At 32.3% G+C, this 18245-nt stretch overlaps 3 protein-coding genes and 1 long non-coding RNA gene across 4 annotated transcripts; 2 read left to right on the top strand and 2 right to left on the bottom strand.

Annotated features, from left to right (window-relative positions):
- Positions 1–5774: 5774 nt before the first annotated feature.
- On the top strand, positions 5775–9564 carry LOC120092209 (uncharacterized protein YpgQ). Its single transcript, XM_039050447.1, has 7 exons — positions 5775–6053; positions 6301–6331; positions 7659–7677; positions 7797–7894; positions 8665–8763; positions 8866–9038; positions 9190–9564. Exons 1-7 carry the CDS (start codon positions 5889–5891, stop codon positions 9274–9276), a joined length of 672 nt encoding a protein of 223 aa, XP_038906375.1. The 5' UTR covers positions 5775–5888; the 3' UTR covers positions 9277–9564.
- Positions 9565–10802: 1238 nt separating this feature from the next.
- LOC120089973 (cytochrome P450 86B1-like) lies at positions 10803–13191 on the bottom strand. Its single transcript, XM_039047428.1, is given in 3 exon segments — positions 10803–11229; positions 11919–11947; positions 11950–13191. Coding segments are annotated over 3 exon segments (1638 nt in total). The 5' UTR covers positions 13157–13191; the 3' UTR covers positions 10803–10827.
- On the top strand, positions 12843–13468 carry LOC120089974. Its single transcript, XR_005485363.1, has 2 exons — positions 12843–12984; positions 13080–13468. It is a non-coding gene; the product is annotated as an uncharacterized LOC120089974 (long non-coding RNA).
- Positions 13469–15507: 2039 nt separating this feature from the next.
- Positions 15508–16976, bottom strand: LOC120090075 (serine carboxypeptidase-like 35). Its single transcript, XM_039047567.1, has 2 exons — positions 16820–16976; positions 15508–15935 (listed from the first exon to the last, which is right to left on the bottom strand). Exons 1-2 carry the CDS (start codon positions 16942–16944, stop codon positions 15677–15679), a joined length of 384 nt encoding a protein of 127 aa, XP_038903495.1. The 5' UTR covers positions 16945–16976; the 3' UTR covers positions 15508–15676.
- Between the last annotated feature and the right edge of the window lie 1269 nt (positions 16977–18245).

An 18245-nucleotide genomic window follows, 5' to 3' on the forward strand; every position in this document is an offset into this window, starting at 1 on the left:
AGCATCAACCCCAACAACATGGACATCCATTGAAGAGCCAGAAGATTCTTTAATCTAATGAATTATCATGTGATGCTTGCACTCAAGGCAAATTAATAATTAGACCATCACCAGCTAAAGTGGGAACTGAATCAACTACATTTTTAAAACGAATTCACGGTGATATATGTGGACCTATTAACTAATCGAGCGGACCATTTAGATATTTTATGGTATTAATAGACACATCCAATAGATGGTCACACGTGTGCTTTTTATCAAGTCGAAACCTTACATTTGCAAGGTTACTTGCTCATATAATTAAGTTAAGAGTACAATTTTCTGATTATACAATTAAGACCATGTGTCTTGATAAATGTCGATGAATTTACATCCCACTCTTCTAATAATTATTGTATGTCAATTGGGATAAGTGTTAAACATCCCATAGCTCATCTTCATACACAAAATGGTAGCAAAATCATTCATAAAACATTTGAAATTAATTGTTAGACCATTGCTTATGAGAGCTATGCTTCCTACATCTATGTGGGGTCATGCTATTTTGCATGCTGCATCACTTGTACATATTAGGTCAGTAGCTTATCATAAGTACTCGTCAATACAATTAGCTTATGGTCACAAGGCAAATATTTTCCATCTGAGAATTTTTGGATATACAGTATACGTTCCAATTTCTCCACCACAACATACTAAGATGGGTCCTCAAAGAAGGTTAGGAATATATGTTGGATATGATTCTCCATCAATTATTAAATATCTTGAACCCTTGACGAGTGATATACTTATTGCAAAATTTGCTAATTGTCATTTCAATTAGACAAATTTTCCAACATTAGGGAGAGGAAAGAAGTTGGAAAAAGAAATTACGTCAAATTCATTGTTGTTGTCTCATTTAGATCCAGTACAAATGAATGTGAACTTAAAATTCAAAAAATAATTTATTTTTAAAATATAGCAAATCAATTACCGAATGCATTTACAGATGTTAAAAAGGTAACTAAGTCACATATACCAGCTACAAATGTTCCACCAAAAATTGATATCCCAACACAATAAGATGTTGTTAATGAGTCTGGGGCATGCTAGAAACGTGGTAGACTAAGGAGTCCAAAGATAAAAATCCTCGAAAAATAAAAATAGTCAATAGTAAAAAAGACATGGTTAAGGATGAGAATGTGAATATCCATGAAGAAACTATAGACATGATTGATAGTAGAATTAATGAAGAAAGTGAAATACCTAAAGATAATAATGAGATTTCAATAAACTATGGCATGACAAGGAAAAGATGGAACGAAACTAATGTAGTTATTAACAACATTTTTGCGATAATGTTGCTCTTGATATTATATCTGAAAATGAGTTTCTAAACCAAAATCTATTGATGTCGGCATAGAAAAGATTGACTTAAGTGGAAAGAAACAATTGAGGCAGAATTAAACTCACTTTCAAAAAATTAGGTTTTTTTACTGTCCAAACTAGAAGGTATCAAACCTGTGGAATATAAATGGGTATTTGTAAAAAAAAATTAATGAAAATAGTGAGGTCGTAAGATATAAAGCAAGACTAGTTGCTCAAGGTTTTTCACAAAGACTTGGTATTGATTATGAATAGACATATTCTCCAGTGGTGGATGCAATTACATTAAGATTTTTAATTGACCTGATTGTGTATGAAAATCTAAACATGCATTTTATGGATGTAGTCACAATATATTTATATGAATCTATTGATAATGATATATATATGAGAAACCGAAGGATTTAAGATATCTGAAACATATAAATCAACTTCCTGAGAATTATATTCAATAAAATTACAAAGATCACTATATGGATTGAAACACTCAAGACGGATGTGGTATAATCACCTGAGTGGATATTTGTTGAAACAAGGATATCAAAATAATTCAATATGTCCGTATGTTTTTATAAAGAAATCACAGGATTTGCTATTATAATTGTATATGTTGACAAACTTAAATATAATTGGAACTTTTGAATGGTTTTCAAAGACAATAGAATATCTTAAGAAAGAATTTGAAATAAAAGATCTTGGAAAAACAAAATTTTTTCTTAGCTTGCAAATTGAGCATTTCGAAAAGGGATATTTATCCATCAGTTAACTTATATAGGAAAAGTTTTGAAAAAGTTCTATATGGACAAAGCACTTCCATTAAATATTTCAATGGAAGTTCGTTCACTGATGTAAATAATGATATATCTTGACCTCAAGATGATAATGAAAAACTCGATCCTGATGTACCATATCTTAGTGCAATTGGTACACTTATGTATCTTGCTAATAATAAAATATCATAAATTGCATTTTTAGTAAATTTATTAGCTAAATGCAATCTTCTCCTAAGAAAAAAACATTGGAATGGAATTAAGCATATACTCTATTATCTCTGAGGAACGATTGATATGAGTTTATTTTATTCAAATAAATCAAATTTTGATCTAGTTGGTTATGCAAATTCTGGATATTTATCTGATCCATACAAAGCTAGATCTCAAACAGGTTATCTATTCACAAATGGAGAAACTGCCATATCATGGCGATCAACGAAAAATACCATAACGACTACTTCCTCAAATCATGCTGAAATTTTTGCAATTCACGAGGTAAATCAAGAATGTGTATGGCCAAGATCAATGCTCTTAGCACATTTGTGGAACATGTGGTTTATTTTCTAGTAAAAATTCTTCCAACAATATTATACGAAGACACTATAGCATGTTTATTCCAAATTAAAGGGGGATATATTAAAGGAGATAGAACAAAGCAATATATTTCACCAAAGATTTTCTACGCTCATGATCGATCATGAAAAAAACGACGACATCACTGTACAAAAAAATTATTCGAAAGATAACCTGACATACATATTTACAAAAACATTACCTACTGCAACCTTTGAAAACTTGGTGTAGAATCTTGGAATGTTGCGATACAGAGTTTTAAACTGATGTTTTAGTGAGGGGGAGCAAATATATTATATTCTTTTAGGAGTATAGATTATATGAAATATTTACTTCTTTTCCTTCACTAGGATTTTATTCCCATTGGGTTTTTTCCTAGTAAGGTTTTAACGTGACATATTCATATATATAATGGATTGTTGGGGTTTGTACCCTAAAGTCTCGTGTCCTGTAGTTTATAAACAATTTTGTATGAACACTTGTGATGTATAATATATATAATATTTACTTCACTTTTTGACTTTGTACATTTAGATGTTTTTATTTTACCACAAATCAATAAACTAAATATTCCCGGTTGTCTTTATGTAACTTAAGCATGTATGTAGTGACATACAAGTGGATCATGTCTTAAGTGACAACTAAAATGGTCTGTAGTATATAGATATAAGAGGGAAACCTTATCCTAGTAAGACCACGAACGCGACCTGCTTTGTGGAATAGTTACAAGTGTTGTGACTTATCACAGATGGTCTGATCCTGATCATTCATGTAGGGGACATGTGAGCGGAGGTGTCTTATACAAAAAGTTTTTATAAGACCTGACAACGAAGTGTTAACGTCTCGTCATATAACTTCGTTCGTGACAGAGACTTCACTTCACTAGGATGACCATAGGTAACATGATCTCAATCTGAGTGAGTTGGAAACTTCTATTATTGAGGGTGATCTTTTGATTTGTATGGGTGTGAGTGGTAAGAGCACCGACTTAAATCTACCACTTTGGGGATTCGTCTAATTTAGGAGCCGGGAACTCAGCTTCACAAGATGAAGTTCACTTCTTCCCCAAAGCAGGGGTAAGTAGATAGATTGCTCTCTTAAGGGTTGATCCCGGGGCTTGAACGATGTGGCGCCACACACCTTCTCATGGCTCAAGAGATGTTCACACATAGTAGGACTATGTTGTATTGTTCATTAGAGAGATTAGTGGTACTTAAGGAGTAAGATGTAACTACAGGGACAAAACGGTAAATTGGCTAGCTGTACTTACGAACATCTATGAAGGGTTATCGTACTAATGATTAGTTATATTCAATGGACATAGAAATATATCTATGGTAAGAAGAGTTCAACTATCGGTCTTTAATAGAATGTCTGACAGTTAACGGACAATGGATATCGTGGCTAAAAAGTTTAGTTAGTTATTCATGTACCATTGGAGCTTCGAGCCATAGGTCCATAAGGTCCCCTTGGTAGCTTGGATACAAGTTGAGAATCAGTTTTTGGGTTGAAATGTTCAAATTGACAAGGGGGAGTTCGATTATATATGATATAAATGAACTAGTTAATTATATATGATATAATTAACTTTATGTATGAGATATATTAATTTGGAGGAAATTAGATATAAATATGATTTATATCTGGTGGAGGAAAAATATTATGATTAATATGTGATATTAATCCATAGGTTATGAATATGATATGATTATATTCATTGTCTTTTAATTGGACGGTTAAAGGGATAACAGGTCGGCGTCTTTTCTGTTTTCATAATGGATGAGTAATTTGAAGAATCTTTTTGAGACGCTTAAATAGCTCACGGTGTGTTAAGCATGGTATGCGCGGACATTGTGTTGAAGTGTGTCATCGCTTAGCAAAACCTGAGCCTATCGATAGTGCTTGAACAGATCGCTTACCTATACGATAGTGCTAAGTGATTGCTTAACGCTTCACCCGTGCGTGCTATTTACTAAACGATCGTTTACCTTTTCTTAAGCGATCGTTTAACGCCCAATATTTACTAAACGATCGCTTACCTTTTCCTACACGATCGTATACTTCACTTAAACGATCAAACATTTTGTCTATACGATAGACGAGCCTATCTCTCACTTGCTTGATCGTTGTATACGATCTCCCTTCCTCCCTCCCTCTACTAAATCTAAACAAAGTCCACCCTTTGGATTCTCACTCCGAGAATATTGAGGGCTCTGAGTGGTGGTGTCATCCCCGTTTCCTTCTGTTCGTGTGGAAACTAGACGATAGGAATTTGTTGAACGTTAACTTACCATCTTAGCGAAAGCGAGATTTGCTATGAAGAATAAGTCTTCAACTGGTATGATCTCTCGATCTCTTATTTATTGTTTCTTTGAGCATGCCAATATTTTAATATTATGAATGCATATTATTATGATTGAATGTATATGTTGAAATTCTGTCACAATGAATTGGAAAGATTTGCTTCCACTCGTTGGTACTCTTTTCAATATCTAAAAGAGAGTATTATAAATAAAATAATAAATAATAGATGCACATTAGTGCTCATGTGTCCTAAAAAGAACAAATCTTTCACCCCCTACTGCTCCATATGACTTAGTGCATTTTATCCTTGTGTCTTATAATTACACATTATTAGTGTCCAAATAAGCCCACTTCCCTACTTTCTAAATTGTTTATAAATACTGGCATTTTGTGGGTTTGAATATATGTGTGATTTGAGAAGAAAATATTGGGATATTCCGGTTTTCATAATTTCATAATTTTCCACTTTGATTTTCTACTTTTCTTTTATTAGATTTATTTAGTTATTATTATTATTTCTCGATATTCATTCTCCTGTGGTGCTCGTTTTGCTTCTTAATTTCACAACAACGAGTAGGTTAATGGTTTCCTCACATATTTTATAAAGTTATTATTTAATTTTGGATCTTATATACAAAAATGATAAAACAAACTCACAGACATTAATTATCTAGCATATCCAAATATAAACATAAATTATCCTAGACATTTAAAAATAAGATTATTCACAGGATTTTCAAAGAAATTTTATTGGTTGAATGAACTTTCACTTTTCCCACAAAACTTGGGTCATTTCTGCGGGACCCGAACCCGGTGGGTCTTTTCCCTCTTTGTGGTTCATCTTCGGTTGGCGGCGGTGACTTTGCGACGAACAGAATGGCGAAAAGAGAAACGGTGAAGAAGGCGGAGGAGCTGGTGGAGATGGCAATGGGCGGTAACGACGCCTCACACGATCCTTCTCACGTCTGGAGAGTTCGAGACCTTGCTCTTTCACTGGCCGAAGAAGAAGGTCTCTCTTCCACCACCGACTCCATGGAAATCGTATGCTGTGTTCCTTGAAAACTACTATTCCGATTTTCACTTTCTGCCATTTTCTGCGACAATAGTGTGATTTTTTTCGTTCTGTTTTTAAATTTTAGACGTTGATACTTCTGATTTGTGCATCTTCGCGGTTTACACTACAGTTTCTCGGAGAACGAATATTTAATGGTGATTGAGGACGATAGATTGATCATTAATCTTTATTGCTTGTGGAAAATTTCTAATTTTCAGTGGGTGATTTTGGCAGGTGGAACTTGCTGCGCTTCTCCACGATATAGGTATTCTTTTGTTATTATTATTATTTTTTATTTATCTACACTATGAGTACAACACACTATGGCAAGGTTGATGCCAGCTTGCTTGATCCTGAACCTGAGTTCTTAGGTTTTATTTCATCTAGAATTATTCATTTTCATTTTGGCATCTCTTTTAGATCTTGGTTCTAGATCAGGTCTTTGGATTAGTAAGAATCTAAAAGAGGAAAAAAGGGAAAAAGAAAGGACAGACGACGGAAATAAAAAGTGTCTTGTCACTTGTAAGTACCAATATGCAATCAAGCTCAATTGAATAATTTGAACTGTATTTTCTGTTTGCATTTCTGATCCATTTCTTTCGCTGGAGACTCATTTTTATGGGCTTATTTCTTCCTTTGATATTACCATCTTGAATAACGGAAAAGTATGGAGGATAAGTGGGTGGTGGTTCACCCCTCTGTACTACATTTCTTTGTTTATATCATTTATCCTCTATGAGAAATTGTTGTGTCTGATGTCTTGGATCGTCTTGGGAGCTCTCCCTCCCTTCCGTTCGGTTTCTGTCATCTATTGTTTGATAAGGAAACAATGAATTGTTGCTCTCTTATCTTGTCCGGGGAGTTTGAGTTCAGACTCGGGAGAATGGATGTTTGTTGTTGGAGTCCAAACCCTACTGGGGGCTTATCCTGTAGCTCTCTTTTTCGTTGCTTGCTAGACCATTCTCCCTCTAGGGAGTCAAGATTTTGTGCTCTTTCTAAGGTGAAATCCCGAAGAAGGTTAAATTCTTTGTTTGCCACATTCTTCACAAAAGAGTTAATACTTTTGTTCAGTGGTAGGGCCCCTTTGTTGCATTCTTTGATGGATCATTTACTTTGGAGTTGCGACTTTGCACGGTTTGTAGTGAGATGATTAAGGAGTTCATTTTCATTTTGTTATTTTGAGAGTAACAGTTCTTGTAGCAATCTGGGGTGCGGGTTTTCTGAGGCGTTGGGGTTGAGGAACAATGGAATCTTTAGAAGAAATGAGGAATAGAGTGGGATCGTAGTGATGTTTGGTCCCTTGTTAAGTTCCATGTTTCTCTTTGAGCATTCATGACAAATTCTTTTTGCAATTATTCCTTGGGGTTTTATTATTATTATTATTATTATTTTAATTTTTTAATATATATTTTTTTGGGATTGAATGGAGCTCCTTTCTTTAGGGAATTTCCCTTTTGTGATCTTAGTTTTTAGGATGCCCTTGTATTGTTTCATTTATTGTCAATGAAATTATGGTTCATCATTCAATAAAGAAAAGGAAAATCGTTACTGATTAGTCAATTGCTGGTTGTTTCATGCTTGCCAACTTGCAGGTGATTACAAGTATTTGAGGTTTGTTCATCTCTCTTTCATTGCTTAAATTGTTCACAAATATATCTCTTACCACATTTTTCTTCACCCGTAGGTTGGTTTACTTTTGATCTTATCTTTTAGTTATTATTTCTGTGCAGAGACCCAAGTGAGGAAAAAATTGTGGAAAATTTTCTGACGGAAGAGGGAATAGAGGAAAACAAGAAACAGAAGATATTAGCGATCATAAAGGGCATGGGTTGGTATCGTTTATGCTTCAATTTATTGGAACTTTTTGATTTTACTTGTAATTTTTAATATTTCTGCATTTAAAGCTCGTCATTTGTTACCTATAATTTCAATAATAGTTTTAAGTTTTAACATAATCGCCACTGGTACTCTAATCTTTCCCTGCAACTAGTTGTTAAAAATTCTCTTGCTCAATTTTATTTGGATTGTACTTGTTATAGAAACTGTGCCAATAGTTTATTGTTCAAAGCTACATTTTCCCTTTTCATTGACGAGAAATTATTTTCACCTTCATTGTACCCTATGAAATGTCAAATGCACTCTAGATTTTATTGAAGATCACATTGACTGTGACTAGTTATTGAAGATCACATTGACTGTGACTAGTGATGGAGTTCCAAAAAGCTGTTTATTTATTTGTTTTCATGCCTAGAGATGGTGTTCTCTGGTCAAGAAATTTCATAGTTTACTCTTTTTTTCCTAAATAACATCCATTGCTATATATACTCCCTAATATATGAATTCCCATGAAAATGTTTCTTATCTGGAAAAAAGTGCCATATTGAAGTGGAACTCAAAGTTCTCTTACAATATGTTATTATATTAGGCATTTGGAGGGGTTTTTCCTGTGTGCATACTGGTTATTTTCATAATCTTTACACAGTATAAAAATTAGGGATCTCTGATTAGTGCTAACTTTCTAGATTGAATTTCTTTCATTATCCAAAATGTACTCTGTGAAATACTTATTTTCCTCCTCATTTATGTTCTGACATCCAGGCTTCAAAGAAGAGATTTCTAGCCTTTCGAAAGTTGAATATTCTCCTGAATTTGGGGTGGTTCAAGATGCCGATCGTTTAGATGCAATTGGTGCCATTGGTAGTTTGTTGTTATATCATGTCGTTTCAAACTGCTTATAATCTCATCCTTGAAACCGCTGCTATGTGCATGAGCATCTTATAATTTTTTCTTTCCGTTCAGGAATTGCACGATGCTTCACTTTTGGTGGAAGCAAGAAGAGAGTGCTGCATGATCCTGCAATTAGTCCTCGAACGTGTTTATCGAAAGAAGCATACATGAATAAAGAAGAGCAGACTACTGTGAATCACTTTCACGAGAAGCTACTAAAAATAAAGGATTTTATGAAAACAAAGGTACAAGTGATGACATATTTGATGTATTATGAGGTTTATGCTCTGCTACTTAGTTTCGTCATAACTGAAAAAAGATTGCTCTGTGAATTTTACAATCACAAAGATTTCAACTCTGAGTTATGTTTAGAGATTGTTATGGCATGAATTTCAGGCTGGACAGAGGAGGGCAGAGAAAAGGCACGAGTTCGTGGAGGAATTCCTCAAGGAATTTTATGATGAATGGGATGGAAAAGCTTGATTTACTTAATTAAAGGTATATTGGTAATTAACTAGGGAGTTCGTTATACTTGTTGGCTATAAATAGAAGGGAGAGGGGAATGAAGAAGATAAGACGTCTAAAAATTGGGAGGGTCCAAGTATCTTGAAAATTCGATTTATCTTATAATTTTGTTATCGTTCAATATATTTGGGTTCTATTATAATACAGTGCTTTCAAGCAACTCAATACCTATAAAAGGTTGTATATGTTTCATATAACATGAAGAATCTATCTTCTGTTTCAACATGGAGTTTTCCCATTTGGTTAGATCCTGCAGAAATAGTTTATCGGTTTCATTTATTAAACAACTTTCTTCCTCAATATGTTTCTTTACGTTTTCCATATGCATCACATTTATATAGTTTGCTTTCTGGAGATCGAAATATCAAGATTTGGAATGGTAATTAGTGTCTTATCTCCTAAACTATGTTCGGATTGGCAAGAGCTTATGCCAATCTAACAAGTTTGCTAATCTTACATATTGCATCAAATGAAATTGGGTTTTGGAAACCTATTTCTCACTTCACATGGGTTTATTGATACATTATATTATTATTTTTATTATTATTTGGGTTAATATGATCATGTTTTAAAAAATGTTTTCTATGTTAATAAAATTTTAAGAACTTTGAGAAGAAATCCAGTTTTTCCTCCTAAACTTGTATATCAATTGTTACCAATTGCACCTCCAAACATAATCTTTGCTTGAAACAAATTTTTGTTTGAAAAATAGTTAAAAATATTATCACATACTCTCAATCAATTATAAAATATAGCTAGGTACAAATGTAAGTTATCAAATGAAGACAACATTAGAGCTAAAGTTTTGTTAATAGTAATTTTTGACAAAAATTATTCAACGGTTGAATTCAAAATTAATGAGTTTGCAAATAATAATAATAATAATAAATAAATAAATAAATAATTACATTGTTTTATTTTTTTTAAAATAAATTAAATAAATAGGTGAACACACTAAAATTAAAGAAATTTTTTTATATTTATAGGCCTCTATCGAATAAGATTAAAATTTTGCTATTTTGTGTAAATAATTTTCGTTATTTTTTTATTTTTAAAAATCTTTCGAAATTACATCGGTTTTAGAAACTAAAACAATAACTAAGGTTTTTTTTTTTTTTTTAGACATGGATAACCCTAACTAAATTTAGGTAATTTTGATAATAAATTGTAACGACATGAAAAGTTTTGGGTAAGAATTCATTTATTTTTTCCTAAAAATTTAAAATGTTCAATACTTACCTTAAATTACATATTCAAGAAAAAACCAGAACATATTCGATTCCATACCAAACATTAGACTAAAATCAAAACACATTTCTATACATAATCGAACAGATGATTTCCCATTTTAAATTTCACAATTTGGTTCATTCAATAAACCTCCAAAATCAACCAAACCCAAAACAGATTTTCACTCATATTCATCAACATCTCTATCTTTTTATTTATTAAAAAAAAAAAAAAAAAAAAAAATCTCCAATGAAAAGCCCTTGATCTTATTTCCTTGAATTATTTACTTTTGAAATACTTTTCAAGCTCTCCCTTCTCACGTTTAAACAAGTTCACCTTCAACCCATATTTCATGTACATTGTTAAAGCAAGCTTTGGCACCACAGGGTGCTTCTCCGCCACCCTAACACGGTACCGGAGGATGACGGTGGCGGCGGTGTACTTCATTTGGTAATATGCAAAGTCTTTTCCCAAGCATAACCGAGGCCCGCCGTTGAAGGCTGTGAATCGGTACGCTGACTCGGCCACAAATCGACCGTCTCTTAACCATCTTTCTGGCTTGAATTCATTGCAATCTTTTCCCCATATTGCCTCCATTCTACCCATTGCATATATTGCATAGATCACTTTTGTTCCTTTCTTTAACTCTCTTCCGTCTGGTAACACATCATCTTTAATGACCTAAACAAGACTCAAAACGATTATGTAATCAACTATTAAATCTCATTTTTAGTTCGTGAACTTTTTAAGTTTTTTTTTTCCTAAATTTTAAAAATATAAAAGCAGTTTTGATCTTTAAACTTTAAATTTTTTCTATTTTGGTCAATGGTATTTCAAAATGTCTATTTTAGTTTATCTAAACTTTTAAACGACAATTATTTTGGTCTTTAAATCCAGTTTGTCCAATGTGCATCCCTAATCCTTTTTGCTTGAAATTATGCTTGTATTAACAATGCTAGTACACATGTAAAATAATAATAATAATAAAGGACTAAAATAGTTATTTTTTAAAGTTTATGGACTAAAATAAATATCTTAAAATTTGAAAAACAAAATTGATTTTTTACCCAAGTTTAGAGAGGATTAGATAAACATAATCATCAAAGTTTATGACGTTAAATTTTAATTTAAATACATTTCTTCCAAAAACTAAATTGAAGATGTTTATATTGTCCTTAATTTTGTCTTTGCAATTTTTGAAATCTTAAAACTCCGAGTCAATTTGTGCATATGTTACACTAATTACTCTAAGGTGGTTCGATCCTCACATACAATGGTTGAGCAAATTTGCAATTATTTAAAAATGAATTTATTTGGAAAATGGCCCACATAAGATGAGGAAAGATATAAATATCGAAAGCAAAACTCACCTCCTTGTGATCAACAGGCACAGAAGGAACAATCTCAAAGCTTCAGAAAGAGCAGCCTGCAAATATTCCATCTTCTTTATCTCTTCTACTTCAAACGCCACATCGCCGGCCGACGATTCGCCCGCCGCCGCCGCCTCTCCTCTCTTCTCCAATATCCGGCAGATCTCCTCCAGAATCCTCTCTTCCACTTCCGGATTCCGATCAATCAGCCAAAAGAACCAACTCAACGCCACCGACGAGGTATCTCTTCCGGCAAGTATAAAATTCACGCATATATCTTTCAAGAACTTCTCCGAATATGGCTCCCCATTCTCGTCCTTCAGTCCTAGAAACACCGATAACAGGTCCGATCTCTCGTTTTCATTGACGTTCTCTCTTTTTCTCTTTTCGATTACGCTTTTCGCGAATTGATTGACCTCTTTTAGGGCAAATTTGAGACTCTTTTCTGTTCCTAAATTGAAGTATCTCATCGTTTTCCATATGAATTTCGGGGTTACGAATCGAAGGACGGTGGCTTCTGTTGCCACCTCGAAGGCGTTGGCGAACGGAATCGCCGGTAAATTAGGGCTCAAACAGCCAGGATCAACGCCGAATGCGATCATACAGACATTGTCAAAAGTTAGGCGTAGAAGAATGTCTTGGAGATCAATGGGCACCAACTGTTCGACGAAATGCTTGTGTACAATTGGGAGGAGCCGAGAGTGGACTAACTCGTGGAGAGACTCTACGGTGAGTTGCCGGAACTTTGCTGAATGGAATTCGATACTGGCTGTCTTCCTCTGGCAGTGCCAAATCTCGCCGTCGGCGTTGAAGATTCCGTCGCCTAGAAGGTCACGGACTGTTTCACGGAAGAAGGAGCCTTTTGGGTACTTGGGAAACTCTGTTTTCAGAATGTGCTCAATGTTACGAGGATCTGAAGTTACAACACAATTCAAGCTGCTAAACCATGGCCCTTTGAATCTGAAAGTTCCATTTTGATGGTACAGAACTTCAGTGATCCATTCATACAAGTTGCCTCGGAGTCCGGTGACTAAAGACGGTAACATTCTGATGACCGGCCATACAGGTAGCCCTTGTTTTCTCCTTTGTCTCAATGATTTTATTGCTGTAAAAACAGAAATTGCAATGAAAATCTCTAAAATTTGGATGTCGGGTAAGAAGAAGAGGTTCCATACAACCAATTTCTGAGATGGGAATTCGACAGAGGAGATGACGGTGAGGTTGCCGGAGCTCAACATGGTGATAGGCAAACGCTAACAGAGAAATGGTGCAACAACACACATGAGAAATAGCTACTCTTTAAGGTTGGTATGTCTTTTATGAGCGTTATACATTTATATATAATATCGAGATTTGTGTTTCTTGGGAAACTTGGTTTTGCTGATTGTTTTGATTTGGTGAGCTGAAAAAAAAATAGCTGTCTGTGGTGTTTGCTTAGTCTGCAAATTTATTTCCATAGCTGTGGGAGGTTTCTTGGGATGGGGTTTATGGAATTTTAAGTCACTTTGTGGCAAATGGGTTTCTTAATTCTTTTTCTACCCACCCCTTTACTTGAATTGGGAATGTTTGTTCTCTGAGTTTTTAATGTTGGAAATCATATTGATAGATCATGTTTGAGTAGTGGGGAAGAGTGAATTTGGAAGATGGGGAGTGGGTGTGGATGATAACCTAATTTTTACTTTTTACCCCAATATTATTTCTTTAGTTAAGTCTCTATAGATTTTCTTTGCCACTTGCATTATAAAGTGGGGATAGCTATGGTTTCTTGTTAAAATCTATGTGATGGTAACTAATGTTTTACCTCTTATCGGATCATCCACCATTGAAACTTTGATGTGTTTTGTTTCACATGTAGTTTTTAGAAAAATAAGGAGTTTGGGAATGGTTGATATACATTGGAGAAAAAATGGTGATTTACGATTGCAAGAGCTCTGAAATTGTTATTTTCGAATTTTCTTTATTTAAGATAAAATGCACTTTTAATCCTTGAATTTTGAGACTTATGTCTATTTAGTCTATGAAGTTTCAAAACAAGCACTATAATCCCTCATATTTATAAAAATGTTTCTAAATGGTCTTTGATTTAACGTCGTTATGTATTAATGTGGATGCTAATTAAATTGAATGATGTGTTAATTGTATTTGATGAGTCGGAAAATCAATTTAATTGACTTTTTTTAAAAAATAAATAAAAAATATACAAAAGGTTAAAAATCATAGTTTCTCTCCCTTTTGATGAAGGTGAACTTTCCATGATCCAACTGTCATGTATTTTCTCGTGGGGAAATTGGGTATCTCTATTTGTTAGGGCAAAGTCAAACGTGTTAACTTTTGTCTATTAAATTCATAACACCATATTTGGTAATCATTTCATTTTCTGTTTTTGGTTTTTGAAAATTAAGTTTTTTTTTTTCAATTTCTTACAATGATTTGAATATTTCTTAAGTAAAGAGTTGAATTTTAGTCAAATTTTAAAAACAATTTTTTTTTTTAATTTTCAAAATTTGGCTTGATTTTTTAAAAATAGATAAAAAGTAGATAACAAAAAATTTAGAGGTGGAATGAGAATTATAGACTAAATTTTGAAATACTAAAAACCACAAAGTATCAAACTTGGCCTAATTAACTGATTTTTAATCTTTAAAAGTAGATATAAAATTGATTTTTTTTAGTAGTAGGACTTATCAACCCATAAAATTGATGTTTTTTTAGTAGTAGGACTTATCAACCCATAAAATTGATGTTTTTTTAGTAGTAGGACTTATCAACTCCTTGGGCCAAACAAGGAGGGTGTTCACAACTCCTATTTCCCAACGTCTACTTACAAATTTATTGGCCAAATGTGCCTTTAAAATGTTAAACCAAACATACCTTTAGTTTTTTACACAGTTGACGACATGGTTGGTTTACCATTAGGAGAAGCACGTACCACATAAGTCGTGGTTAAGGCAAGGTAGAGAAACTATTATTTTAACCTAACCTTTTAAATATTTCACTATTTTTTTTAAAGTTTTATTGATTAATTTTTATTAATTTTCCAACTCATCAAATATAATTATCATCTACATAGCACATAATGGCCTAGTAAGCATTCTGTTAACTTAAAGTTAAGTCAGAGACTACTTAGAAACATTTTACAAAAGTGATGGACTTAAGTGTTCATAAACTTTAGAGATTAAAGTGTATTGTCCTAAAATTTGTTATATATTAGCATTTTAATTAAGAAAAATTGAAAATATATTGTCATATTTGCATATATTCTATTTTCTTGCATAAAAAATATTATTATTTAATCAATTTCGATAAAAATTAATTTGAGGGACTAAAATTGAGATTTATTGTGACTACACGGACTAAAATTGGATATTTGAAATTATAGATTAAAATTAAATAAACTTCAATGTATAAAAATCAATATGATACTTTGATCTAATTTTTTATTCAAAACAAGATGAAATTCTTAAAGGATACTGTTGAAATTTTTTAAAGTATAATAATAATTTTCTTTTAAACGCTCAAAAGCATTATTAGATATACTTACATACATCCGTTAAAATTTTGGCCTAAACGAACAAACAAAAGCATTATATATACACACATAGAACTACTTTTAGTCAACCAAACTAGTCAATGAAATTTGACCCGAGCGTTTTACTAACATGCATTAGTTTTAACCACATAAAAAGAAAATTATTAATGAGTTGTCGTTAATTTTTTAAAACAAAATAGTTATCAAACTCGAATTATTTATTGATAATTTACGAGCGAGTGGGAGGTAGAGTCTTGGCTAAAAGAAAATGAGAGAAAAGAGAGAGAGATTGCTGGGGAGCAAAGACAGGGACTTGATGGCCTGCCCCTCTTACACTAGCCAAGGTTAGTCCTCTCTCGTAGGTTTCAACCCAACCAGCCACTTCTTGTTTGTGGTACCATGCCCTCCACTCTTCTTCTATTTCCAACTCCATCTTGTTTATGCTATATCTCGTCGATGTTATCGGTACTCGTCCATCGGTGTCCCCACTGCAAAATTATCATCATGGGTTAGTTCGGAATACCTTTTAAACACTTTTGAAAATGTTATTTTATTTTTCATTCTTTTAATCAAGAACGTGTTCTTCTTTCAAACTCAAACTCAAATATAGAGATTAATAGATTGATAAGACATCTTTTACCATTTCAGAAGTTGATAGTTCGATCTCTACCTCTACTGTTGCTTAAATGAAAAATATATGTATTTTCTCCCTGTATATGTATCCAACAACATCATTCTTACTTGTTTTGGACTACTTCTCTAAGAGTGAAGACTATCTTACAATCCAGCACGGGTTCTTTGTTCTCATTCACATGCTTCGTAGGAAAATTACCAAGAACTCATCCAACAAGTAATCACTTCAAGCCATGCATACACACTTAATTTTGGAATTCTTATGATTGATCTACCAAAAAGAAAAAAAATACACCTTATAGGTATAAGTAATAGCTATCAGATCTTTTTTTCTTAATCATACTTTCATATTCTCATAACTCTCTCATTTTGATGAGATCTCAATTCATACATATACCCCACATGAAATCGAAAATTACATACCCATCATATTGGACTTAGGCCATTACATTCTCTCTAAAATAAACTCTTGCACTATTAAATTTCTCGTGGTATAATTTCTTTCAATTTTTATCTTACTTTTATCTTCTACCTCTATATCATTTTTTTCCTCTTTAGGCTCAAATCTCTCAGTTTTTTTATCCCTTTTTCTCCTTCTTACGACTTTTAGTCTCTCTTTAATATTTACTTAACATCTAGTTAATACAGTAATAAAGTTTGAAAATTGAAATTAGAAATTTAGAAGAGAGGGAAACAGTGTAAATTAAATTAAAAATTGGATTAAGAATTAAATAATTACCTGTAGACCCAAATACGCAAACCAGCATTTAGAAGCTTGTGAATGGTGGGCAACACCGAACTAGTTGAGTCAGTCCACCGTTGAATCACACCACTTTCCACAAAAAACCAACCAACATTATTCATTGTTAAAATAATAATAATAATAATAATATTTTACATTTAAATCTCATGTGACCATTTTTTAAGTTAAATTGTCGAAAATACCCAAAACCCTGTCCTTTGTTTATAATATGTCTACTATATTTCCATTAATTAATTTAAATATTACACTTGAATTATAAAGAGCAGAAAATTAGAACACTGCACTATTTTTGACCTTCGCCACGTTGTTTCATGTCTTGATTTCTCTTTAAAATGCTAAAAGATTTGTACTCAAATGGTAATTTTAAGAGATACTACAACTTTTTAAAATGGATAAAATTTAGGGATATTTTTATATATATAGTTTAGCATTTCTTTTCCTTTTTTTTTTTTTTTTTGGGCTCGTTTGATGATTTTTTTGGTTTCTTATAGTAAATTGAGAATGTAAAACTTTTACATGAAAATTCGGTTTTAAAAACAAAATATTCATGTTATATTTAGGGGTATTTTCAAATTTTAAAAACTGAGTGAAATATTTAATATAACAACATGTCACTGTCTATCAGAAATAAATCATGATAGACTGCGATAGACATCTGTTAGTATCAATGATTGATGTCTATCAAGATCGATCACGGTCTATCACGGATAGATAGTGACATTTTGCTATACTTCAAAATATTTTTAATAATTTTACTATTAAAATAACTACTCTTATATTTATTTGTAGATGTTTATTTTTCATTTTACAATAAAAATGACAAAATAATAATTTTATTTATGTTTTAAAAAAAATAAGGAGAAGAAAAATGTAAAAAACAAGAGATGAGAACCGTCACCAAATCCTTCTATTATTCAAAAACTAAAAAAAATAATAAAGAAAGAAAGAAAGAAAAGACAAAAAAAGCAAAAACTTAACCAAAAGATTCCTAAACTCTTAATTGTGTTTTATTCTTGAATTCAAAGGTTTAAAATGTCTATTTTAGTCTCTAACTTTTTTAAAAAATAATTTAATAGGTAATTGTTTTAAATGAAAAAACTGTTGAAAATATTTTGCTGTCTTTCATTGATAGACAAAGTGTCTATTGTTGTTTATCGCTAACACTAATAGATATCTATCAGTGTTTATTGTTGTGCATCACTGCTAGCCAGTGACATTTTACTATATTTATAAATAAGTTGGGTCATTTTCCAACATTTTAAAACAATCCTATTTTAATGCTTATCTTTACCTTAATTCTATCAAATTAATTATATAGTTCCGAGTATGTATAATATGAACAATATTCAAACAACAAAAATGGAGAAGATAAAAAGAGCAAAATTTCCTTCTAAGTATATAT

This window comes from Benincasa hispida, chromosome 11 (genome assembly GCF_009727055.1).
Source record: "Benincasa hispida cultivar B227 chromosome 11, ASM972705v1, whole genome shotgun sequence".
NCBI lineage: Eukaryota > Viridiplantae > Streptophyta > Magnoliopsida > Cucurbitales > Cucurbitaceae > Benincasa > Benincasa hispida.

Excerpts from the sequence above, each read along its gene's own strand:
- LOC120090075 (XM_039047567.1), bottom strand. The coding sequence starts at position 16,944 with ATGAATAATGTTGGTTGGTTTTTTGTGGAAAGTGGTGTGATTCAACGG. Across the intron at positions 15,936-16,819 it reads TTGCGTATTTGGGTCTACAG|TGGGGACACCGATGGACGAG; the intron begins GTAATTATTTAA and ends ATAATTTTGCAG.
- LOC120092209 (XM_039050447.1), top strand. The coding sequence starts at position 5,889 with ATGGCGAAAAGAGAAACGGTGAAGAAGGCGGAGGAGCTGGTGGAGATG. Across the intron at positions 6,054-6,300 it reads CCACCGACTCCATGGAAATC|GTGGAACTTGCTGCGCTTCT; the intron begins GTATGCTGTGTT and ends TGATTTTGGCAG. Across the intron at positions 9,039-9,189 it reads AGGATTTTATGAAAACAAAG|GCTGGACAGAGGAGGGCAGA; the intron begins GTACAAGTGATG and ends CATGAATTTCAG.